The 26,764-nt window shown below is 33.7% G+C and overlaps 2 protein-coding genes across 2 annotated transcripts in view; one reads left to right on the top strand and one right to left on the bottom strand.

Annotated features, from left to right (window-relative positions):
• Positions 1-26,764, top strand: part of Pdk1 (Phosphoinositide-dependent kinase 1) — a 145,110-nt gene that overhangs the window by 98,086 nt on the left and 20,260 nt on the right. The window lies entirely within an intron of this gene.
• LOC111513595 (GTP-binding protein Rhes) lies at positions 1,181-26,595 on the bottom strand. Its single transcript, XM_074172075.1, has 5 exons — positions 26,390-26,595; positions 22,091-22,327; positions 10,470-10,664; positions 6,393-6,585; positions 1,181-3,075 (listed from the first exon to the last, which is right to left on the bottom strand). Exons 2-5 carry the CDS (start codon positions 22,281-22,283, stop codon positions 2,652-2,654), a joined length of 1,005 nt encoding a protein of 334 aa, XP_074028176.1. The 5' UTR covers positions 22,284-22,327; positions 26,390-26,595; the 3' UTR covers positions 1,181-2,651.

Below are 26,764 nucleotides of genomic sequence, written 5' to 3'. Positions count from 1 at the left end.
TAAGATTCTTGAGAAGTTTCATTATAATTCTTCTCTCAATTAGATTTTCTTAAATTCTTGTCCCAATTAGATAGTTATCCACATGTCATTTTTCAACTTTTTCGTGTCACATTCCTTTAAAGGTATTTTTCAAGTTTCAAATTATGTCATCAGAAGCATCAATTTTCAACAAATCTTAGCCAATCATAGACATCAATCCTTTATGTCTCTGAAGCTGTCACGCAGGCCAAAAAACACGGCATTCGTGAACGTGAAAGCTGCAGAGCAAGACAGAAAGCGATTTCTCATTCGATTTGGAATATAGAGTGTATATTATTGACAGAGTTTGAGTAATTTTAAAATGAGAATGCTGTTTCTCTGTACCCTCATTCGCCATACAAACGCCAAGTTTGGTTTACTGTCCATAAATGCTATCTTTGCAAGAAATATGTTCAAGCTTGAGTATTTTTAATTTGGCTCGTACGTTGAGAAGAGTTCAATTGAACATTGCAATTGTGATTAGGCATAACATCACTGATGATACCTTCAAGGGTCGAAACAGAGCTGATTGGCCATGGGACGTAATTCCCTGTTTTTTCTCCTTGGTTTCATCATGCTTCCACAACTGAATTGGTAAAATGTTCATATAGGGTCTTCCAACAGGGAGTTTCGAACTTTGACAATTGATAACGGCCATCTTGGTGAAGATACATCTGTCAAATTAGTATTAATTTACTTATTCAGTCTCAATGTATGATCCTATTCAAGAGCAAGATTTCGTTAATAAATTCAGCATTGTTGAATTTGTCAGCGAAATATTATTAGTCCGGTCATTATACAATGTTGACCTAACGAATATTGCGACAGAGCTAAACTTCGGTGAAGACCTTTATTTTATCATAAAAAATAAAAATTTCAAAGTCCCAATCTGTCTCATGAGCGCTTCAAAAGTTATTTGGGGTCAAAGGTCAAAATTTCAGGTTTTTTGAGTTTTTCTCGAAAACCGTAAGTTTCATCAAAGAAATACTTGGAAATAATGTTGTAGGTACCAAAATTCTCTACAAAAATGGTCCAGATAATTTTTTCTGTATCACCGTTCCTGAGATATCGCAATTGTAAAAGTCACATTCAATGTAATATGCACACATTAGCGACGTATATGTATACACATTCAGGTACTCAAGTAAGTAAAAATGCCTGTTTGTGTCTCTTTTATGTATATACTATGTATATATTATATTCAGAAAATATACATTTGAAGAACCGTCATTTCCTTCGAAAATTCGATTTCTTGTTGCTATTCATGGAGCTCCAAAAAAAATAGATTGCATTGATAAGTACAGATATTTAACTTTTGTCAAGAATACCCGAAACAAGAAGCGAGTACAATCAGCTTGTCTTCCTCCGACATCAGCATCTGCTATTTAACACTTGTATCGGATATATTATCAAGTTCAGACATGGCAAGGAAATCAACTCAACCCTAAAGACTGGGGTTGGAAATTAATGAATAATACTCTGGAACCAATTAAAACTTTGCTGCTCCCTGAAAAAATCCTCAACAAAATGTTTTGCAATTGCAAGAGAGGTTGTAGTGCCAAATGCTGCTGTAGAAAAGTAGGGTTACAGTGTTCACCTGCGTATACCAATTGTCAAGGTCACTCTTGTTCAAATGTTGAGTTGAGTACAACAGAGGATGATTCATGTGATGCTGATTAATAGACAACTAATACATCATTATTTGAACAATTTATGAACATCCGGCAAGAAGAGGAAGAGGAAGAAGAAATCGCAGAAGACATGATTGTTGAAGTTAACTATGAGTATGAATCAGATTGAAGTGTCAAAAGAAATCAAACTGACAATTACACTCCATAAATATTAACAACCCGAATAATCTTCATGCAGTTAAATAAGTATTGTGACTAAAAATTACATAATAAGGATTCGTGAAATAGACCTACTGGGAAAAAAATGAGCCAAGTACACTTCCTCACAGGTAGTGTGGGAACGTGTGCATATTACATAGAACGTGACTTTTACAATTGCGATATCTCAGGAACGGTGATACTTACAGAAAAAAATCATGAGGACCATTTTTGTAGAAAATTTAGAGATCTACAACTTTGGTCTGAGGTATTTTTTTGATAAAACTCACGGTTTTCGAGAAAAACTCAAAAAACCTGAAATTTCGACCTATGACCCCAAATAACTTTTGAAGCGCTCATGGGACACATTGGGACTTTGAAATTTTCATTTGTTATGGTAAAATAAAGATCTTCACCGATATTTAGTACTGTTGCAATTTTCGATATTTCATTACTGTTTTCAGGTCTAAATTGACCGAACTATATTCTCTGATTTCGTTGATTTCCAAGATCTGGCAAATATGTTCACTGATGAAGTTGAATCTCATGAATTTTATTCCGATTCAAATAAAGAAACAGGACTCAAACATCTTCAAATCTTTCCGAGCTTCTACTTTCTCAATGAAAGAACTATGAAAATATAGTATTAATTTCCATTATGTGCTCAAAAAAAAACTCTACACGATACTCGACGATTCTTGATGACCCAACCCCGTTTAATTACAAGTTTTGATTGTATTTTGATTATCCGTCAAAAGTGGAACACTCGAAAATCTGTTTAGCGACCGATTAACCTACTGCGCCTCACTGCAGCGTACACCCGTTCTCCACCCTCCTCCACCTGATGGGAGAGTTATTGGAGTTCCCCGAACCGTCCCCCAAACTGCACGTCTTAGTTCTCATGATCATCAGATCGGTCCGTATGCTGGGACGCCTCACGTTTGGAGTCACGACGCCGCAAGCGTCGCTCAGCCTCCTCTTCACCGAGAGGTGGTACTTCTTGGTGTGGTGGCCGGGCGTGGAGGGGGGTAGTGGGCAGGGGGAGCCAAAACTAGCGCTGACCCGCTTGTGGTGGTTTGGCGCCATCTCTTGGGGCAGGTTGGCTAGCAGGAAGAGCTGGTAGAAGACTTCGTCTACTTTGAAGTTTTTCTTGGCCGATGTCTCTACAAAGGCACAGCTAGAATCTTGGTTGTCGCAGTAGGCCTGGGCTTCTTCGACGTTGACGGTTCTACAAATAATAATAATAATACTTATAGCACTGATCAAGTTGAATGTAGTCAGAATTAATACACCTAAGGAAGAATGGGCCAATATGCATAATCTAAGTGATGAGAAATTGTTAGAATTTCACATAAAATATATACCAACCAAGGTTCTATAGAAAAAAGTATTCATTTACTCCGTTGTTTGTGATCGGACAAATCAAGCCGCTTCACCGATTCAGCAGTAGTTGACCCGTTAGCGGGAGCTGGCCGTTTTCCCGCTTTATTAAAGATTTCCATATGTTGCGTATATCTACGCCAGCTTGGCTAAATCCGTCATTGGACAACATATATGCAGCTTCTTTGAACTTCCTCTTGAACCAGTGTTCCTCCCTGTGGATAATCCCAGCTTGGGACCAAACCAATTGAGGAATAGCTCTGCTATTCCCTATTTGCTGGTTTCTCCTCGATGTGTGTTCATCTAGTGCTTGGCAATGCGAACTTTGAATGGCTTCTTGGTTTCACCGATATTAGAATCAGACAATGGAAGTCCATGAAACCACCTTCAAACAAAAAAGTTCAAGTTGAAATCATTTATAAGGAAAGCTTGATTGAAGATTTCCATATGTTGCGTATCTCTACCCTAGCTTGGCTGAATGCGTCATTGGACAACATATATGCAGCTTCTTTGAACTTCCTCTTGAACCAGTGTTCCTACCTGTGGATAATTATAGCTTGGGACCAAACCATTCGAGGAATAGCTCTGCTATTCCCCATTTTCTGGTTTCTCCTCGATGTGTGTTTATCTAGTGCTTGGCAATGCGAACTTTCAATGGCTCCTTGGTTTCACCGATATTAGAATCAGACAATGGAAGTCCATGAAATCACTTTCAAACAAAGAAGTTCAAGTTGAAATCATTTACAAGGAAATTTTGATTAAAGATTTCCATATGTTGTGTATCTCTACGCTAGCTTGGCTGAATGCGTCATTGGACAACATATATGCAGCTTCTTTGAACTTCCTCTTGAACCAGTGTTCCTACCTGTGGATAATTATAGCTTGGGACCAAACCAATTAGGTAATAGCTCTGCTATTCGTGTGTCAAAGTGAAATAAGTTACAACAACGGATAACTGGGAGAAGTATAAACAAAAAAGAAATATAGCAGTGAAAACAATTAGACAGGAAAAGAAGAACTTTTCAGAGACAAAGATTGAATGAAATGAAAACAATTCTACTGAAATGTGGAAAACACTGAAGACATTAATACCGAATAATAACTATTGAATTGGGCAATGGTGAAATAATTTCTGATAGGACTTTGATACCAAATGGCCGGAACACATTTTATATCAAAATTATAGTAAATATAACTGATGCAATCGACAACAAATTTTCTCATAGTTTTCCTATAACTGAAAGAATAACTGACAATTGTCCAACTTTAGTCTCATCAATATGGTAGATCTAGAATGAATTGTTGGTTCTTTGAAAAATAAAAGTAGTTCCGATGAAATTCGTGTAGAGCTTCTGAAGAAGTGTTTCATTGCCATTTGCAATCCATTGTTGAACATTATCAACAGTTCTTTAGAAAAAGGTGAAGTACCAACTGAACTAAAATTATCTACTATTATATCTATATCAAAAGGACCAAATACAAACCAAGCTATTCAAATGAGACCAATAAACATGATTAATGCTACAGCTGAAGTATTGAAAATGGCTGTATATGAACAGATAGTGGATTATTTGGAGAATAATAGGGTCCTTTGTATCAATCGGGTTTTCGAAGCAAACATAGTTATGAAACTGCGTTACAATGTGTTTTAACAGATTGGAAAAAAGGTGCGGAAATAGACCAGTACACTATTGCAGTATTTCTTGACCTTGAAAGGGCATTTGAAACTGTAGATTGACGCAGACCGATTAGATAGGTTGAAAACGTATTGGTAGGTATTGATGGAGTAGCACTAAACTGGATCATGAATTATCTGAGCAATAGACAGCAAAGGTTGAAACTAGAGGAAGTTTAATCGGATAAAATGTAAAATAATATAGGTGTACCACAAGGGTTTATTTTGGGACCTTTGTTATTCCTCATATATTTAAATGACATTATAACCATAGCAGAAGAATGTAGAATTCATTTATTTGCTGACGATACACTACCTTCTTTAGTAGTGAAGATGCACATGAGTGTGTTGATACTATAAACGCTAGTCTTGACAGGGTGTATAGATATTGCTCTGCAAATCTGCTGAAGGTGAATGTAAATAAAACAAAATGGATGTTATTAGGGAAGCATAGAGATCATAATGATGAAAATCTACTTCTATGATTGAATGACAGTAATATAGAGAAGGTAAACAAATTCGTGTACTTGGGTGTAACTATTGACAGCAATTTGGAGTTCAAGAAACATGCTAATCAAGTTATCAAAACAATAGCCCACAAAATCAATCAATTTAAGAAGATGTTCCCTATATATTACCCAGTGGTCTGTATTATTAGTCTACAAATCCACAATCAATCCACATTTGAATTATTGTTCCACCCTTCTGTTTTTTCTCAATCAAAATGGAATAAACAGACTACAAAAGATGCAGAATCGTGCTATACATATAATCTTACAATGTTCGAGGATAGCACCCATAGCAATTATGTTGCAAACCCTTCAATGGCTATTAGTGGAGATACTCTTCAAGTACCAAGCACTAATTTTCATTTTTAAATTCACCTGTATATCTACAGAATAAATCAACTCATGTGGCTGAAATACACGGGCATAATACTAGAAACAGAAGCAATATAGAAGTTGAGAAATATAAAAAATAGTACACATAATTCTTTATTTTATAATTAACAAGAAACAAAAATTAAAGATAGTGGTTCGATAAATATATTCAAAAGACGATTGAATGATTTCTTAATGAAAATATAGTATATTCCTATACATGACTTTCAATTTATAATATTAATATATATAATATATATATATATATATATATATATATATAATATAATATTAGTACCTATATATAATATATTATATATTATATTTATAATATAACTTTTAATTTATACATATGTATTTTAAATCAGAATGTTTGTATTTTTTCATGTTGATATTATTTTATTTATAATGTGACAATGTATTTACTATTGTAAATGAATTAGTTGCTCAATTAAATAAAGATATATATATATATATATATATATATATATATATATATATATATATATATATATATATATATATATATATGCAAAATGTGCAACATGAGTTAATTTCTTTGAATTTTAACTCATATGATTTCTTGATTTTTTTTTACAGAGTTCTCACCTCATCTCCTTATCGCATTTGTTCCCTGCCAGTATCATTGGCACCCTGGGGACAGCCTTTTTCCTAGTAAGCCCCACTCCGCTGGACGAGGCCCCCGCGTTCACCTTTGTTTCAATTATTTGTTCCCGTAGTCTTATTGCTTCCTCGAAACTTTCCCGGCTATCCATACTGAATACGATCACGAATAAATCTCCTGGAACAAATTGCTTTTATTTTCCAGTTTCGCAAATCGCTACTGCGAAATTGGGGGTGGAAGTACATCCAATTTGTTTGTTTTTGCTTTCGGTACAGGATAGTTAATGGGTTTTCTGATCATGAAACGCTTTTTCTGGAGGTAACCTAGGAATTAGGGTTCCACAGGGTGTTTCAGTGGAATGCGAACCCTGAGAGAAGCAACATGTTTGTACAATTTAGGAAACAATTTACATGGCTGAGTCGGGCTCTGTCAAACTTTGTCGTTTTCCCAATATTGAATCAAAAATTGATTTTTTTATGGAATAGTAATATTCGTAAATTTCACTAATATAAAATTAATTCATACAATCACATGGAGTTTACGTAGATATCGGAGTTATTTTAATGATTATACTATTATCATTTTCTCTATTTCCTATTGATCATATGCATAATAACTTCTGATTTTAAATTGGTTCTATTTTTTTATTCTCTATTCTCAATTCTTATATCTGGACCTTCAAATATAACAACTTAATAAAATTGAAAAATAAAGATTCAAAAGTTGAGAATAAGGAATTGGTAATGAGAATTGAGACTTGAACTTTGGGTCGGTCATTTAATTATTGAGAGTTAAAATTTTAAACTCAGCAAGATTTTAATCATAAGTTATTAACCAAGTCTCATCTATTCCAGATTCATTTCTTGGTTCCTAATTTTCAATCCCTAATTCTTGATTAGTGATTCTTGATTTTTGATTCTGGATTCCTAATTTCAAGGTTCCTAATTCTCAATTTTATTTCTCAATCTCAATTCCTAATTCTCAATTTCTAGTTCTCAATTCTTGATTAATTCCTAATTATTAATCATTTCTTCTTATTTCTCATTAATTGATTCCGAATTCTCGATTCATAATTCTCAATTCCCAATCCTCAATTCTCAATTCCTCATTTTCGATTCTTGATTATTGATTACTGATTCTTGATCCTCAATTCTTAATTCTTGTTTCTCGATTATATTGTTTCTCGATTCTTGATTATTGATTCTTGATTATTGAATCTTGATTATTGATTATTAAGTATTGGTTCTTGACTCTTCATTCTTCATTCTTGGTTCCTAATTCCCAATTTCTAATTCCTAATTCTCAATTGCTGATTTGTAGTTTCTAATTCTGAATTCCTGATTCTCAATTCCTAATTCTCAAGTCCAAATTCTCAATTCCGAAGTCTTAATTCTTGATTTTTAATTTTCAATTCCTATTTCTCAATACTCATTTCCCATTCTTAATTCATAATTCTTAATTCCTAGTTCTTGCTTCCTAATTTTCAATCCCCACTCATCAATTCTCAATTCCCAATAAAATTCCCAATTAAATTTTGAAAACATAAGTCAAAAGCCTTTTTAGAATGAATTATCAATTCCTAAAATTCCCAATCATCAATTCTTTATACTAATTCTCAATTATATTAATTCTTGATTCTCAATTCTTAAATTGAAATGTTGAAACAAAAATCAAAAGTTAGACCTTTTAAGAATGAAAACTCAATAGTTGATAGTTGAGAAGATTCTTTCACAAAAACCGTACAAAAATTATTAAATTCTTGAAAAGGATCTGTTTTTTCTGATATCAATAAATTGGTGAATATTTCAGTATGTCAAAGCAAAAACAATATAATAATTGAAAGGGGTACATTAAGGGTGTATATAATAAAACTTTTTCTCCTAAAATCAAAAACACTAATAAACTGAACATCATGTATGTCTTTCTTTTTGTAATAATTCCCATTATATTTAGCAATACATTTCATGTAACCTATGAAATAATGCGAACCTCTGTCAAAAACATATATTCATTCCATTTTTAATCAAAAGACTTTTCACTATGAATTAATATGAAAATACGGGAACACATAAACCCATTTAGCCCAAACACAAGCACACATCCACAGCGAAAGGATTAATTTTAATCATAATTGAAGACCACGTTTACCTATTGTTGGATATTCGAGCTATTTTCGTTATGCAAGTCCAAACAATGATTCAATGGATTATGAGATAATAATTATATAATCTTTCTGTTTCTGCCAGTTAGCTTCATACTGATCATAACTGCAAGGAAAATGGTGAATCAATTGTTTTATTGGTCGTCAAAAGGGGTTTGATGGGCTTCGGCCACTTAGTACTCAATAAAAATTGGAATTAGAGCTTTATCGCATATATTTTCGCAGAATTAGGAACAATAAACGCGATTCATGGTCTTAGTCACTTATTGACTTATATTATATTTGAGTAATGACTGTTTCAACTAGTTTTAGATCTCCAGTCTGTCTACTGTTTCGATTCAGTCATATAAAATATATAATGCAGACGTAAATATTCCCATCTCTCTTAACTTTTGAACGGAAGAAGATATTATGTTCAGTACATTTTATGAAATCGGAATTCGGATCAGCCGGTCCTGACTAATCAGCAGTTTGATATTTTTCTTAAGTTCGTTATTCTTGATTCCTAATTTCAAATTCCTAATTCCCAATTCCCAATTCTCGATTGTTAATTCCGAATTCTCAACTCCCAATTCCTAATTTCTAACTACTTATTCCTAATTTTCAATTCCTGATTCTTGATTATTATTTCTTTTCTTGATTCTTAATTCCTAATTCCTTATTTCTAATTCTTAAGTCTCAATTCTTGATTCATTTATCATTTTTAGTCCTTAATTCCTAACTCTTAATTCTTAATTCTCGATTCTCGGTAATTCTTAATTCTCAATTTTCAATTCTCAATTCTTTATTCTTAATTCCTAATTCTCAATTCCTAATTCTCAATTCCTAATTCCCAATTCCTATTTCTCAATTCTTAATTCTTAAGATATATGATGGAATCGGCCGGTACTTGATGAAAATCCATAACTAACGTATTCTAAAAATACTTTATTGTGTGATTTTCACTAACACGCAACACGTGTTTCGCCATACAATGGCTTCCTCGGGCGTGTCTTAATTAAGACGTGCCCGACTGTCTTAATTAAGACATGCCCGACTGAATTGATTCTTAATTCTTAATTCCTCATTCCTAATTCTCGATTCTCGATTCCCAATTCTCCATTCTCAATTCTCAATTCTTAATTCTCAACTCTCAATTCTTAATTCTTCATTCTTCATTTTTAATTCCCAATTCTCAATTCTCAATTCTTGATTCTTAATTCTTGAGTCTCAAATCTTAATTCTTCGTAGTTAATTCTTAATTCTTAATTTTTAATTCTCAATTCTTAATTCTTTCAATCCTGAATTCCTGATTCTCAATTCTTAATTCTTAATTTACTTCTTAATTCCTAATTCTGAATTATTAATTTTAATATGTCAGTTGTATATACAATGCCACAAGCGTTATGAATTTCTCACAATGAAGCCCCATGCAATCATACTGCGGAATATTGCGAATCAATCCACTGCAGATGTAGCAGTAATCGTACGAGAGGAGCGCCATATTGCGAGGTCTAATATTTGAGTAGATCTCATGTTTTGGCTTTCGAGCTCCTGTTGGAGGGTTAAATCCACTACTGATGAAACAGTTTATCAGCTTCATGATTATTATATGGATGTGAATAATTTAAATTACCATGTTTGGAGAATGCATCCATAAAACATATTTTCTACTGTGTTTTGTATCAAAATACTGTTTTTCTGACACAAAATCAACGGCTGAGCATGAACATGATCTGACAACGCTGGCCGTCTTACTATGGTCCGACTTCGTGCTTTACAAATAAACAATTCAAAAGAGTTGATTCAATACAGCTAATAACTCAACAATACATTCATCAATTTTAAGGCAGTGGAAAGTTCATTAATTAATCAAAAATTCACAATAGAGTTTGAAAAAAACTGATATTTTTCTACTAACCCGTTAAGAAAGACAACCGTCTCATCGCGGGAAAAGGATGATTTCCCGACGTATCCAAAATGTCCAGTTGATAAATATCTCCTCTGATCCTATACAACTTCCTGTGGAAGTCTTCTATAGTGGGTGTGTAGCACTCCTGAAATTTTCCTCCCAGAAAACGAGCGACCAGACAGGTTTTCCCAACCCTTGCTGACCCTGCAAAACGAGTCAGAAGATGTGATAAACTTATAAAGCATTTATTAATCAAAAGTAAGCAATTTAAAATTCGTGAATTACGAGATTGTACGATAATTGAAAAACTCACTTTCGACATAAAAAGTTGTAATTATTTTACAACATTTCGGCTTTTGAACGACGCATCAAAAATTTGTTTTGAATAATCAGGGACGTAGCAAGAGTATATGACGCCCTTGGCGAATTGTACTCACCCCCCCCCCCCCGGAATAAGGGGGTCCGTGAATTTTTTGTAATTTTAGCTACAAAATGCTGAGATGTGCTTGCTTTTCGCAAGTTTTAGTCAAATATTTCTTGCAAATTGTAGGTGGCATAGCTGCCGATTGAAATATCAATAGCAGTGTTTATGAGTAATGTATTGAGACTCACGCACAAAATATAACTAAAAACTTATTTTTCTAGTTTTGATTGATGCAAATTATTAAATTACATCATCGAAATTTTGCGCCCCTATGTATTCCGCGCCCTTGGCGGGGTTCCTTACCGCCAATGCCTAGCTACGTCCCTGTGAATAATCTCAAACTACAACATCAGTTCAACTAGGTTTATACTTATTTTTCTGGAATTTTCAACAAGGGAATTTAACGCCTAACAAACTTAGAAATAAAATGGTAAGGTAATAAATATATGGTATGTAATAAAATACATACATACATACATACATACATAGAGATTAGAGATGCATGTTGAACTGCCAACACGTCACTCAAAATATTCTAGTTCTATAATTGACTATGTTTGTTCTAACATGAAGGGTATCAAATGCGACGTCATCAATGCAGGTCTATCGGATCATGAAGCAGTAATGTTTTATTTACCTCAGACATTTGAAAAAAGTAGTAGAAATAAATATATGGGTAGGATATTTAGCAAGAAAAACTTTGATGGATTTAAGAAGAATTGTAATATGCTCAACTGGGATCAAGCAATGATATGTAAGGATCCTTTATCCAAATTTCATTCAATTCTTTCTGATGTATTTAATAGAAGCTTTCCTCTTAAGCTAATCAAGAAAAAAGCTAAAAAACCCTGGTTGACAAAGGGTATCAAAATTTCAGCGAAAAATCTACGATCCCTACATATGATTAGAAAATTTGCCAATGAAAATGAAATCTTCACTTCTTTTTATAACAAGTATAGGTCCATTTATAGAAAAACCGTGAAAATGGCTAAAAAGGTATACTATAGGAACAGAGTAGAAAATGCAAGTCACAGGCAAAAAGAGAGCTGGAAAATTGTCAATGACTTCAGAGGTAGAAACAACTCTGCTCCTGTGAAAACAAATTTAGAATGCAACGATATCAATGAATATTATTGCTCAGTTGCAGAAACTGTTTCTAAACAGATTATTTCCTCAAAGGATCCACTGATTTATTTAAATCACATCTCTGTTTCTGAATCTTTCTTTTTCACGCCTACGGATACAGTAGAGATGAAACAAATTTTTAATGAAATTAAAAATAAAAATGCATCTGGGTGGGATGACTTATCTATAAAAATATTTTCACATCTTCCCGACTCGGCTATTATGGTACTAGTTGAATCAGTAAATGTTTCATTTGCAACAGGAGTTTTTCCATCATGTTTAAAAAACGCAATAGTAATTCCAATACATAAGGGGGGTGATACTGATAATCCCGCAAATTTCAGACCAATTTCAATGTTACCCACACTTTCAAAAATAATAGAGAAACTCGTGAAAAAAAGAATAATGGCCTTTCTGAATAAGCATAACACTATTATTTCTACACAATTCGGATTTCAAAGAGGGAAAGGAACAAATGATGCAATTTTCAACCTCCTTCAAAACGTTTACCTGAATCTGAATGATAGGGAAGTTGCAGCAGCAGTTTTCTGTGATCTGACAAAGGCTTTCGACTGTGTTAATCACAAAATTCTGTTGCAAAAATTAGAGAAATATGGGTTTAGAGATGTAGCAATCCAGTGGTTTGAGTCTTATTTATCCGGACGGAGTCAAAGCGTATTTCTTCAAGGCAACTTATCACACAAATTAGAAATTAAATGGGGGTACCTCAAGGATCAGTTCTGGGACCCACCCTTTTCTTAGTCTATATAAATGATCTAGCCTCAATTGATATTTCCGGAGAGTTCACTCAATTTGCAGATGACACCACAATACTTTGGCATGATAAAAATGGCACACAATTGCATCAAATGATTGAGAATGATATTAGAAAAGTTAAAGATTGGTGTGATGCTAATAGGTTGTCTTTCAATATATCAAAAACTAACATCCTAACTTTCAAATGTAATCTTCAAGAACTTCATATAGGAAATCAGGTGATAAGTTATATGTCGGAAACAAAATTCCTGGGTTTATATATAGATGATAAATTGAAATTCGAAAGTCACATTGAAAAACTCAGAAGAAAATTGGCATCAGGATGTTTCGCTGTAAGAACCATTTCATGGGAACTTGGTGTAGATATGGCAAAAAGTGTGTATTATGCTTTAATCGATTCACATTTGAGATATGGAATCTGTTTTTGGGGATCATGTAGTCGATATGTCTTCAATATGATTTTTGTTTTGCAAAAACGAGCAGTAAGGTATATGTGCAAAGCTAAATTCCGGGATTCTTGCAAGCCACTCTTTATAAAACATAAAATCTTAATATTACCTTGTATTTTTATCTTAGAATCAGTATGTCTCATGCATAGCAAATTTAAAAACAAACCTCATGAATTGTCTCAATACAACACAAGACAAGCACTAAATATAACCTTACCAATTCCAACATCGACACAAATAAAAAATTCCATATTTTATAATGGTAAAAAATTATTCAATCACCTACCAAATGAGATAAAAATTTTAGATAGCAAAAAACAATTCAAAAGTACCGTAAAAAAACTTCTATTGACGAAGGCTTTCTACTCATTAGATGAATTCTACTGTATGAACTTTTAATGCGTGAAATTCGACTTCGTTATACATTATTATTTAATGTGTTTCAGTGATACTTATATTTTATTTATATTTATATGAACTTCATTTTATATTTACACCTCTTTGTTGTTAATATTCGTACAAAGCAAATTTTTATTGTGACAATTTTAATATTTTATGTACATGCATTGTATAATTGCACATGTTGTTGTTAAGTGTTTTAGAGTTATATATGTATATGTGTGTGTATGTGTATGTATGTATATGTGCATATGTATGTATGTGTATATATGTGTATATATGTATATAAAATTGTGATCATTTTTATTATTTTCATGTACTTATATTTCATATTTTGTTGACCAGTACGAGGATAATGTATCAAATTTCCTTTGACTCAGATGTGCGTCTATCGTAGTCCAATTATAATTATTATCACTTTTTCTACCTCACTATTTATCATATCGATATATATCTAAAGGTGATTGTTGTGTTATTTTGTTCTTTTATTTTGTAAACGACTTTGTCAATGAGAATTATGTTCTTCAGGCAATAAAGTATATTTTGATTTGATTTGATTTGACATACATACATACATACATACATGCATACATACATACGTACATACGTACATACATACATACGTACATACATACATACATACATACATACATACATACATACATACATACATACATACATACATACATACATACATACATACATACATACATACATACATACATACATACATACATACATACATAGTTACATACAGGTGGAGCTAATATAAAGCGTGTAAAAAAAAGCTTCAAAAACGCTATAGTATTTTCAATAGATTTTTTAAAGACCTGATATGATACATTAAACAGATCTAAGTTATTATGATATTGATTTTCCAGCTTCAAAATACGAAGTATCGGAGTGTTCAAAGCATAATTGGTATGAAAGAAATTCATATGAAAAATATCAGGATTTCTTGTATCTTTTTGTTTGATATGAAAAGTTATTAGTTGAAGTAGTTCTGGGCAGTTTATCCCACTATTCATTAATTTGAAGAGGAAACTCAAGTTCATAGAAATTCTTCTATCTTCCAATGATATTATATTCAACTTGGTTAAGAGTTGAGTGTACTCATATTCATTTCACTGAATACCAAAGTGAAAAGCACAATTTCTTAAGAATTTCTTTTGAATATTCTCAATCAAATCGATATTTATATTATAGTATGGGTCCCATATAACCGAACAATATTCAACAATGGATCTCACAAAAGCACAATATAAAATCTTTTTTGTTTCAATTGAAAAATCAGTAGAAATTCTCAACACAAAACCCAGCATTTTGAGACTTTTTGCCACAATTTCTGATACTTGAAGATTAAAATTGATTTCGCTATCAAATTCAACTCCCAGATCGAGAATAAATGTTTCTCTTTCAAGAACTATATTACTCAATGTATATTCAAACGATATTGTACTACTTCTAATTTAAGCGAAAGTAATGATTTGACATTTATCAATGTTCACCTCTAACAAATTATTTCTACACCACATGGAAAAGATCTTTTTGTACTAATTCAGCATCTTCCCGGCAAGTAATTGCTCGATAGAGTTTGAGATCATCAGCAAACATAAGAACTTCTGAATATTTGAAAACAAACTATGTCCGATATAAACAAGTTGAACAGTAGTGGGCCCATATGGGATCCCTGCGGTACCTCTGATGGAACCTGAATGGGCGTAGATGTTGTATCTCCGTATTTTACAGACAGAGTTCTACCAGTTTAGAAGCTATTGATTACTTGTAAAACATTCCCGCCTATACCAAGCGCTTGAGTTTTAGATTTTGTTGAGTTTTGATTAACAGCTTAGGCTACTAGAAGGAAGAGCTCTCTCATATAAACATTGAACTGCACGAAATAAAAAATAGAAAGGTTAATGGATCTTAAATTGAAATCAATATGGGAATGATCAAAAAGTACTTATCTATTTATTTTTTGATTTTCATGGACTTATTTTCCAGCAGCTTGACTGCATTAACCTTTCTAGATTTCATATCATTTCTAGAAACATGTGGATTCGTTTTCCGATGGCATTTCACGTTAGCTTCCCAAATTTCTGCTACCGCAGTTGTTGGTTGATTGGTCAAACCACCAACACTGACATAAAAACTTGGCAAGTTGACTTGGGTGTCACACCAATAGGTGGTTCCACTTATGTTTCGCTTGCGTTTACGCAGCTATTTTTATCAAGTACTTTCTTGGTTTTTCTCATTTTGTCTTCAATCGAGGACCGCCTGCCCGGTACTGACGATGCCCAATAGGCTGAAACAGCTGTCTACCGGTGGCTCTTAAATTGAAATCAATATGAGAATGATCAAAAAGTACTTATCTATTTATATATATATATATATATATATATATATATATATATATAAAGTTGAGAATCTTAGCGACTGGAGAAATGTACAGTAGAATGGAATAACGGGGTATCTCAGTCAAAAAATCAAAAATCAAAAACTCTGCTTTACTTTGCCAAGCTTTCGCTTCTAGTGGGAAGCTTCTTCAGGGCAGTAAAAATGAGTAAAAAACAATTAATTGAACATATAAATCGACGAAAAAAGTTTAACATTAATGGAGTTTTTTCGTCGATTTATATGTTCAAATGACAAAAATTTTTGTCAAACCAAAACTCGATAAAGCTAATAAACATTGGCGAAAGCCAATGTTTATTAGCTGAGTTTATATTATATATATATATATATATATATATATATATATATATATATATATATATATATATATATATATATATATATATATATATATATATATATATATATATATATAATAATATAATATATATAAAATCAACCCCCAACACGCCCTTTTGAAGTCTTTAAATCATTGTTTTCATATATAGCGATTATCGATTTCCCATCAATGTATAATTAATGCGGGAGAAATGAAAAACAGCGAAAAATCAGTTGCATTCGAACTAATTCCGGTGGAAACCTTTGAGTGATGGACTATATACCAGCTATTCAGTGAACTTTCTGCCGTGCTTATCTGAAATTTTCTCTCCTCCGCAAATTCGTGAAAACTGTGTACGTGAGAGCTCTGTTGTTTTTCATTAGCAGATCGTCTGTTTGAGATATGAAAAGAGCTGAAAACGCTGAACTCTCAAGAGGGTGTGACAACTACGTGGTCGATTTGGGCCGCATGACAACAACGACACCGGAGTTTTTGAATATTCAAAGTTCTTCGTTCACAAAATGATTTTTTATTTACGTGATATTCTCAGATCGAACTGAATCATGAAACTCAATGAATTTTCCATTTGCTACTTTCATTTTCAAATTTTTTAATCAGGGTGGCAATCAGAAATGGCTGAAACAAGTGTGGCTGAGTACACTTAAAACATTTTTGAAAGAATGGATCATGGTGAATGAGTGGTGTCAGTATTGTTCGACTTAACAAGGGTATTTGATACAGTGGAAAAGTCTTTCGTCTCAGAAAAACTAGATAAGTTGGGTATTCGTGGCTGCCTTAATGATTGGTTTCTCTCTTTCCTCGAAAACAGTAGGATTATAGTGAAAATTGATGATGATCTTTCAAATATATTTGATATGGATCTTGGAACCCCTCAAATGCAGTGTTCTTGATCCATTCATTTTTCTCATATTCATTGACGATCTTCCTAAATATCTATCTGAGGCAAAAGTTCTCATGTATGCAGACGACACGTGTACAATGATATCAGATCAATCAAAACTCGCACTATCAGAAAAACTTACCAGAAAACTAAACCGATTCAAAGATTGGTGCTATTGTAATAGATTAATGTTGAATGTTTCGAAAACGGTTTGCATTGAATACCATACAGCTCAAAGATTACTCAATATTATTAAGTAACACTTTAATCATCAGTACATCGAAGTCTGAAAAAAATTTCTCGGAACCATATTCGACTGTAATCCATTTTGGGAGGTATAAATTAACAGTGTCTGTAAAGAATTAACCAGTGTTTCTATCTATATCTATACACAAAAATGATTCGACAAGCTATAGCATCAAAGTTTGACCAGCAAAGCCTCATGCGACACACGGTCTAACGACTTAGAAATATCAAGCCTAACAGTTCTTGATTCCCTATGTTCCTCGATTCCAAATATGGATAACATACGATAGACATACCGGCCAGAAGGATCTAGACTCGTGAATGTATCCCTAATTATCTGATTGTGAAGTTCTTTGCTTTCATTTATTCTGAATTTACAACTGTATCGAGCATTACCAAACCTATAGTCCGTTCATAATTTGTTGATAGCTCACTGCAAGTTTGACCCTCATTAGAGAACTGAAATACAGAGAGGACAGCTAATATGATATAATAACAAAAACCAAACTAACACTGGCAATTTAAGATGTATTCGACTAACCCACCTTGTATCTGAAGAAATACAATACAGCTATAAACTTTTAATCCGATTATGTAGGTATTTTGAGTGGAAATGAGTGACCAATGTCGTAGAGTATATGATTAAAACATTAGTTACTTTAAATAAATAAATATATTAATATTCTTAAACTGTAGGTACTGTAAACTGTATTTTTATTTTAAAAAAAATTCTTTATTTTATTCAAAAATAATAAGTTACTTGAAATTTGTTAAAGATACATTTATTTAATTAATACCTATTTTAAAATGATATAAACTACGATTACTTACAAAACTATTCAAATTCAAAATGAACAGGATCATCTTCGGAATCCGAGTCGTCTTGCAGGTTAATAATTAGCGGTTGTGTCTCTACAGTCGCATCAATTATATTGTCAAGATCCCACATTTTTTGTTCTTCTTCTATTGCATGTCTTACTGCATCTCGCCAATTTTGTTCTGTAATATGTTGTAAAGACTCATATAACAATTCACGTACAGCTTGTATTTTATATGACGTATTTTTTCTAGCCACATAGCTTTTCATTTGTGCCCAAATGAGTTCAATTGGATTTAATTCGCAGTGGTAGGGTGGAAGTCTAAGGACTGTGATGTTTCGTCTTTCCGCCATTTTGTCAACTACGTATTTCTTGAACTTAGATTTGTGTTGCCGGGCAATTTTTAAAAGTTCTGCTTTAACCATTCCATCTTCGTAAGGCAGGGACTTATTCCGCAGCCAGTCAATGATATCCTGTTTCTTCCACGCAGTCGTTGGAAGTCTTTCAACTAGTCGTGAATGATAAGGTGCATTATCTAATACTATAATCGAGTTTGGTGGTATATGTTCAATCATCTGCTCAAAATACTCTTCGAAAACATCAGCTGTCATCTCCTCGTGATAGTCTTTTGTGCTTTTGGATTCAAATTCCAACAAACCATGCTTAGCAAATCCTTCTTCACTGCCAATGTGAGAAACTATTAATCTACTGCCTTTACCAGAGGGTGGGGAAATACCAGTAGACCAACCTTCCATAAAGGCTTGCCTGGAGCTTGATATATTTTTATCTGTCCAAATTTTTGTGAGAGTATGACCTGCGTTTACCCACGTTTCGTCCTGATAGTAAATTGGCCTTCCTTCAGCCCGAAATTTTCGTATAGATCTTAGATACTTTCTTCTCCAACATATTATCTCTTCCCGGTCAATCAAAAGTGATTTTCGGTCTGATTTCTCCCACCGGAAATTTAATTCTTTTAAAACTTGCCACAATTTGGTTCGTCCGACATGAGGCAAATCCGGGTCGTCTCTAACTTCTTGTAAAATTTTGTTTAAGTTGGATATTTCTTTTTTGTAAAAAAATTCGTGAATTTTCCTTCGAATACCATTTTTGGCAAATTCATCAATTTCAATAGGTTTTCTCCCCCTCTTTAAGTATTCGTTTGTATTTGGGTTAGCTATACCTTTTTTTTTCTTTCTGATAGGAACCTATATATTGTTGACTCCCCTACGCCCGTCATGTTGGCACATCTCTTGATTATGTTCTGAACAGTGTTTGTGGGATTCTGAGAAACCAGATCATCGTTAACGTTCAAAACAATAGTCTTCTCTCTTGGTGAATAGACAGACTTACTGACTGTACGCAACAGTACCGGTGTAAAACTTGATGATGATGACGAAGCCATCGCAAGCAATAAAACAAAACAAGCAGGAACGAAAGGTACGTATATGTTTGTAGGAATATGAAAAAAAGTTACTCACGCACTGCACAAAATTCGCAAAATAAATATTAGAGACGTTAATTACTGCCGTAGACGCCGAAACACCAACGAGCCGTAAATTAAATGCGATTAAAAAATGTACTAAACCAAAAATTATTTTCGTTCGTAACAACTTCACCCTTTCAAGGCAAGTTTCGAATATAAACTGAAGCTTTATATTTAATGAATAAACACCTCAGGAACCTCCGCCTATGATTTTACGAGTTTTACGACCGTTTTATGACTTGGGCCCTCATTTTGTGCTATCGACAAATTATGAACGGACTATAGTTCGGTTTTCGGCACTGGAATTTTTGTGCCACTACCGTTAGGCGAAATTTTTGAAGGCGTTAGCTTGTTCACAATTTTTGTTGAAACAAGATTTACCGTTAGAAGTTCGTTTCATTGAAAAAAGAATATATGCATTCATGGATGATAGAATAACTTCCGTGACTTCGGAAGCACAGGTCGATAGATCATTAGAGCTGAATGAATTTCGGAAAAGGTCTTGTAGATCCTCTCACTCAGCAGATCTGTAATGCCAAACTTTGTGCGGCTGAGATTGTTCTCCAATATGGGAATTTTCCGAAGAAAGTTGTTAGCTACAGGATTACGTTGATAATTCCGAGGTAGGTTCTCAGTTCCTAACTCTAATATACATAATTCATAAGTTATCATGTCGAAATTCTTAGTTTTAGTTCCTAATATCGGGTTCAAAAATGTCTTAGATTTTATACCAAGATCTCATTTGTAGGTCCTAATTATATAATTTGTCATTCTTTTTCTGGTCTTAGTTTCAAATTTTCACGTTTCAGTTTTCAGTTCACGGTCCATAATTTTTCAGTTCTTAATTTGTAGCTTACAACTTCAACTCCACAAGTTATAGTCTTCAGTGTTTCAATTGTCAGATTATCCGTTCTCAGACTTTAGATTTGTGTTTTACTTTTTAAACTGAATTAGGTTGTCGGTTCTAAATTATCGACTATTAATTTTTGTAGTTTCGTTTTCAATTCTTAGCTTTGACAAATTTAAATTCCAAGCTAATAGTTTTCAACTTTCTCAATTGTTGTTATTAAGATCTTGTTCTTGAATCTCAATATTCAGTACTTTATAATTTGTTAGTTCACCAGGTATCTGATTCAGATTTAGTAACTGAAAGGAGCAATACTACAAAGTGTGTAAAAGCCAAATAGAATAAATCCATGACTTTAAATTAGAATTTGACATACTTCAATGGAAAAATTCTACCCTTACCTTCAACCCCTGTCGAATGACAGGTAAAACCCCCAATTTTTTAAATAGGAAGTATAGGCTTGTGATATGTCGTTTGAAAGGTCTCTTCATTCTCTATTCAAAAATGTTATTGCTTCCAAGTTCATTGCAACAATCAAGATACAATAAATTAAAATCATGTGGTTACCAAAATTCGGTAAAATATACTCAAAACTAATGGCAATATACTCCAAACTTATTTCATGTTGAGGTATTGATATAATTAGAAAGTGAGCAAAAACCAAAGCAATGTTCTTTTTAGATGGTATCCTTTAAAAAACTATAAATAATTTCCGTGGCAACATTAGTTTGAAACGCCTTCTCAACTTGTTTTATATGTTACATTAGTTGTCAGTATTTTAATTCAAGTTTAAAGTTCGTTAACTTCAAGTCTGACAAATGGTTAGATTAACGGAAATGCATAAAATAACAGTTTTACAAATGATTGGTTACGGAGGTAAAACTCGAACACAACAGAAAATCCTCAAGTTCCAGTGGATACAATATGGTTTCAGCAAGATGGAGCACCACCACATTACCAAGTTATTGTCCGGCAATATCTCGATCCAACATTTCCCAATCTGTGGATAGAGGCGAGGATCGATTGAATGGCCAGCGCGATCACCTGATCTTTCATCATTAGATTTCTTTTTATGGGGATATGTAAAGAGCAATGTGTACAAAACTAAACCCTCAGATTGCTTGCGATTAGGTCGGTCACGCCTGACATGTTGGATAATGTTATAAGACAGTTTTATTAAAGACTAGTACTATGTTGCTGTATCGCTGCTGTTCCAATATTTTGACAGAATCAGAATCAACGAACTTAGGCTTGCGCAGCGTTATAGAACAGTGCTTTCAAAAAATTGTTCTACAGCGCCATCTAGTACTAGTATACTATATTGAGCAGATTTTCCAGTTAAAACATTGTCACAAACTACAAACAATTTTGGTGGTGGTTCTGGTGAACCTCATTCGATTCATCCGGTATGAATCCGTTCTACTTACCTAACACAACTAACCTGAAACAGTTTTTGGGGGGAGGCACAATATCATCACACGAACTTGAACTTCCAGGACTTGGCCCCGGTCCGGACGTGACGACGGACTGGTAGTCTCCGGCAGTGGAGTTCGCCACTTTGCTCCCGTTGCCGTGGTCTCGCTTCACGCACAACCAGTTCGTGCAAGTGCTCAAATCCATTTTTTGGTAGGATCGCAGGATGGGACATCACGAAATTTGGCTATCTGGAATGGAATGGTAAAAATTACACCTGATCCAGGAAAAAACTGACGATTCGGCAACGCTGTCATTGAAGACAATCATCTCCTGAGGATGCCACCATGGTTATGGAAACTAGTCCATTGCAACACGCCAATGATTGAATTACAGTTTGTCAAGAATAGGAAAAAGTTTCAAAATCTTAATTTGAGACCGCCTTAGCTGTGCGCAGAAGACAGGAGTGGAAGCGCCCACAGCCTAGTCAGTAGAATTTGTCTGTTGTGAAGTGAGCATCGCGGGTTAGCCGAGTTTACTATCCGAGCAGAAATAAAGCGTAAAGGGTACAATTTGAGTATTATAACTTAACCAGGATGGAGTTTAAGCAGTATACAAAACATTTCATCATCTAGGCTCTACTCGGATGAGTAAAGCCTAGATGATGATAGCACAACCAGCTGTCAAAAGCGCTAGCAGACAATCACTTAGAAGTTATAAAGCTTCAAATCCTTTTTGTGACTTACATTAATATTAAAATACTTAAAATAAAGGAAAATTAGTTGCATCATTCATAATGTTATTTATTTATGTAGAGGAAGATAGGTTAGGTGCACAAAATGTCATATATGTCATATGTCACAGAATGTCTCGGAACTCGGAACATAAGTAAACAGAACAGCACGCCTCTGAAATATGTCATCTTTGTTTGTCTCATACACGTAACAGATTCGTTGTCCTTTATTAGCTATAACCGATGTTGACAAATGGTGAAATAGAAACGAATCCCTTGAAATGTTGAAAGCATTATTTCATTGCTCTTTTTTAAGTATTTAAATATTTTTTCAAAGAAAGAGGTTGAAATGATAAGTTTAAAATGCGTTGTTTTAGAGATCTTTTATGAAAACTACTTGATTTTCGTCAGGAGGAACATTCCCCACTGAAAGCAAGTTTCATTTATTTATTCCAAATATTTCTCCGATTAATGGCATAACCATTATTCATAATTTTCTATCTCAAAAGAATACTAATCCCATAATTAAACAAGTTATGTATATGGAATAACATAGATTGCATTTTCAGATTTTGCTGTAATTTGTCAATAAACTAGGGCAATTTCCCTATTCAGCCTAATGTTCATTGTAGAATGGCATGTTTGTGAAAAGAATGAAAATAAACTATACAAATGCATGATCCTAGATTATCATACAAATCACTCTTGTTGCTGTAGTCGATTCGATTCATAAAGTAATTGATGATTGATAAGGATTTACTGTTTATTATTTTTATATAGGATTCAACTTGAATGAAAGTTTAATTTTTTCAACATAATTATACAACTTTTGTGATTTACAAATTGAGATTGGATCACATGTAATAAAACCTGAAACGAAATACGATATGAAAAAATACTTAAATATAATCTCCAAGACAAGACTTGAGGAGAAAATTTATGGCTCAGGTATAAAGCTGAGATTTATAATTTTATTTGAAATGTTGACTCTGATTTCAACTTATTATTTTCATTGTTCCAATTACTTGGAACGTGAGAAGAATGATTTGAGGTGAAAGATGTAAGTTAGACCTAAGTTAATATTCAAAATGTAATAAGATAAATACGTAAGACGTAAAGCGTTAGACGAGAGAGTTAAGACATAGGACTCAAAACTTAAGATATGAGACGTGAGACGTATAATGTTAGTTGTAGAGGTGAGACTTGAGACGTAAGACTCGAGACTAAGACGTGAAAATTAAGATGTAAGACTCAAAGCTTAAGACCTGAAATTTAAGATTCAAGAGTGAATGTAATATTCAAATTTCAACACAGATATAAAATTTGAGGCACAAGACGCAAACGTAAGTTTTGAGATGTAGGCTTAGATGTGAACTTGAGACGTGAGACTTAAGGCTCAACATGTAAACAGGACATAAGACTTCGAGAGTATTTTTTAAAGCGACAAGTGACATATAGGTGCATGAACACCTTAACTAAGCTGTAAATTTCGAGGTATAATAACCTTAGATGTAAAAATTGGGAAGTAATTTTCAAAACTAAAGACACAAACCAAAAAAATATGTAATAACCTTAGATGTAACAACTGAAAAGTAATGTATAAAACTCAAGACGCGAAACCTGAAAACATGAAATTAGAAACTGGGTTAGAAGGAAGGTTAGGATACGATATATTTAGAAAATAAACAAGCACGTACAGGTATATTCCTGACAGTTCAGATCACTGTGGACAGCATAAACGTGCTGGGTTGAATTTTTTAGTGCATCGTCTTTTAACTTTCCCTCTAACACGTGATAGGTTCACAAAAGAAAGACGTACAATACAGGAAATAGCAGCCACTAACGGTTTCTCGAGGGGTATTGTAGATGAAATAATAAGGAAAAAGAAGTTTAGGTTAAGAATGAACGAAATCTCGACTTTCAGAAAGGACAAAAACCAAGATAAATACATCTCAGTTCCATACCACCAATATACGAGGAACTTTGGAAAGATTTTCAAGGATCTAGGTATGAAGGTGGTTTTTAAAACAAGTCATACACTACAGAGCCTTTTGGGAAGTCCAAAAGACAAAGTCGAGAATTCGGAAAAGTCTGGAATTTACCAAATTGAATGTAAGGACTGCGATGCAAAATATTATGGACAGACAAAAAGATCTATTAAAGTAAGATATAAGAAACACATAGCACACTTAAAATATGAAAGACCTGAAAAATCAGCAGTCGCCCATCATATTTTGCGACAAAACCATTCCATAGACTTCAGTTCATTAAGATTAGTTAGACAAGTTAACAACAACAGGCAACTAGATGCCTATGAGAGTGTAGAAATAAGTAAACACAATAATATTATGAATAACGATGACGGACCTATACCAAAGAGCATACTATATAGCTTGTTAAAATAAAATGAAATAATGTTGTTGGGTTTACTGATTACTACACAAGGACACATTGCAAAAGTAAATTTGGATAGGCAATATTGTGAAATTAATTTTTATATAGCTGAAAATTGTTTTATATAAACATATATTGTAAATAATAGATAAGGCAAAATTGTAAAATTAATTTAGGTCGGTATACCTGTATGGTTGGTACGCCTGGATGGTTTACCTGTATGGGTTACCTTTCTAGCATAAATAGGATAGCTCGCACTAGTTCTTAGTTTTAATCTTCCTCTTTGAAGATGATCACTTGGTGATCGAAACCGTGTCGAGCTGTTAAAAATAACGATTTGGTGTTGGGAAAAAACTCCAGTAATATTCATCACTACACCAAAGGTTCCAAACAGTGCATCATAACCAGTAATTATCTTTCAAAATGTAAGTCTTCTTTGTTGAACACTGTATACCATCCTCATCATAAATCACAACACCCCCGGTTTGCCGATTTGTAGAATCACATCGAATGTGACTATAACCATCCAGTTTGATCTCTGAATCTTCAATTTCACTAGTCTCACTAACTAGAATTATTTTTGGAGAGTAATATAAAATGCTTATTTGAATTTGGTCAATTTTATGCAGCAAACTCTTCAAGTTTGGCTTTAATACGTTCAAAATATTCTTGTTGAGCTTCGGTTTGGTCTCCGGATATTTTTATTCCTGAACCGTCGAAACATCGACAAGAAACAATTGTTTTTCAAGAAAAAAATGAACAAATTCATGTTAGTATATCTGTAAAATAGGTCAGTAGGGCAAATCTAGCAATTTATTTAATGAATCTATTTTGGTTTTCAATCTACCACCTGTTACAATCAAAATATCTGTGACCAACGTGAACAAATTGCTGATAGACTATAGTAAAAACTATGAATTACCTGAAAATGATTTCTAATTGCCTACGGAACTATTCTACCGTACATAAATACAAAGTAATAATGATAATGAACGAAGTTTGCTCATATTTTGGATATCCACACAACTCCCTGACGAAAAATGCGGTACCGCCAGTTCCCTCCCACTAGCGACCCCAATCATGCCTGTACACACCAAAACGTCCACAAACCCATCCCTCGACCAACACCACATCCCACCCCAACACTTCATCCCTTATCACGACACAAAGACATAAAATCTCATACCTATTTCCTCCCGCAACAGTGTCCTTTGTCTCTACATGGTATTCTTCTCTTGAAGGCCGAAGCGCATCTGTTGTGTCCTTTCGGGCATATTTCACGGCGGAACGACGCATGGCGTCGCGTGGCGTCGGCGTCGGACTCCTTCTCTCATGCTTCACGCGATCTCGAGTGCGATTGTCAGAGTGGAAACCGTATGATGTGGAAGTGGACGCCAAACAAAGACGCAGATCGATAGCGATATCGGGACGATCAAATTTTAATTTGAATTATTGGATGCATCACTTTGGATTGGAATGGAAAAAGTACTGAGGGCCGTGGTTTTATTGGCAAGGCACAATCGGCTATTGAAAATTAATGGCGGGCGTCAAGAGCTGACAG

The sequence above is a fragment of the Leptinotarsa decemlineata genome, unplaced genomic scaffold, assembly GCF_025532065.1.
Source record: "Leptinotarsa decemlineata unplaced genomic scaffold, Ldec_3_MD MMD2_P_RNA_scaffold_12, whole genome shotgun sequence".
Lineage (NCBI taxonomy): Eukaryota > Metazoa > Arthropoda > Insecta > Coleoptera > Chrysomelidae > Leptinotarsa > Leptinotarsa decemlineata.
The sequence above is the reverse complement of the archived record's forward strand: the minus strand, read 5'-3'. Positions and strand labels throughout refer to the sequence as shown.

Coding starts and splice junctions, on each gene's coding strand:
- LOC111513595 (XM_074172075.1), bottom strand. CDS start 22,283: ATGGATTTGAGCACTTGCACGAACTGGTTGTGCGTGAAGCGAGACCAC. Junction 10,665..22,090: donor TTTCAGGTTAGTTGTGTTAG/GTAAGTAGAACG, acceptor CTCGTTTTGCAG/GGTCAGCAAGGGTTGGGAAA. Junction 6,586..10,469: donor ACGGTTGTCTTTCTTAACGG/GTTAGTAGAAAA, acceptor AATTTGTTCCAG/GAGATTTATTCGTGATCGTA.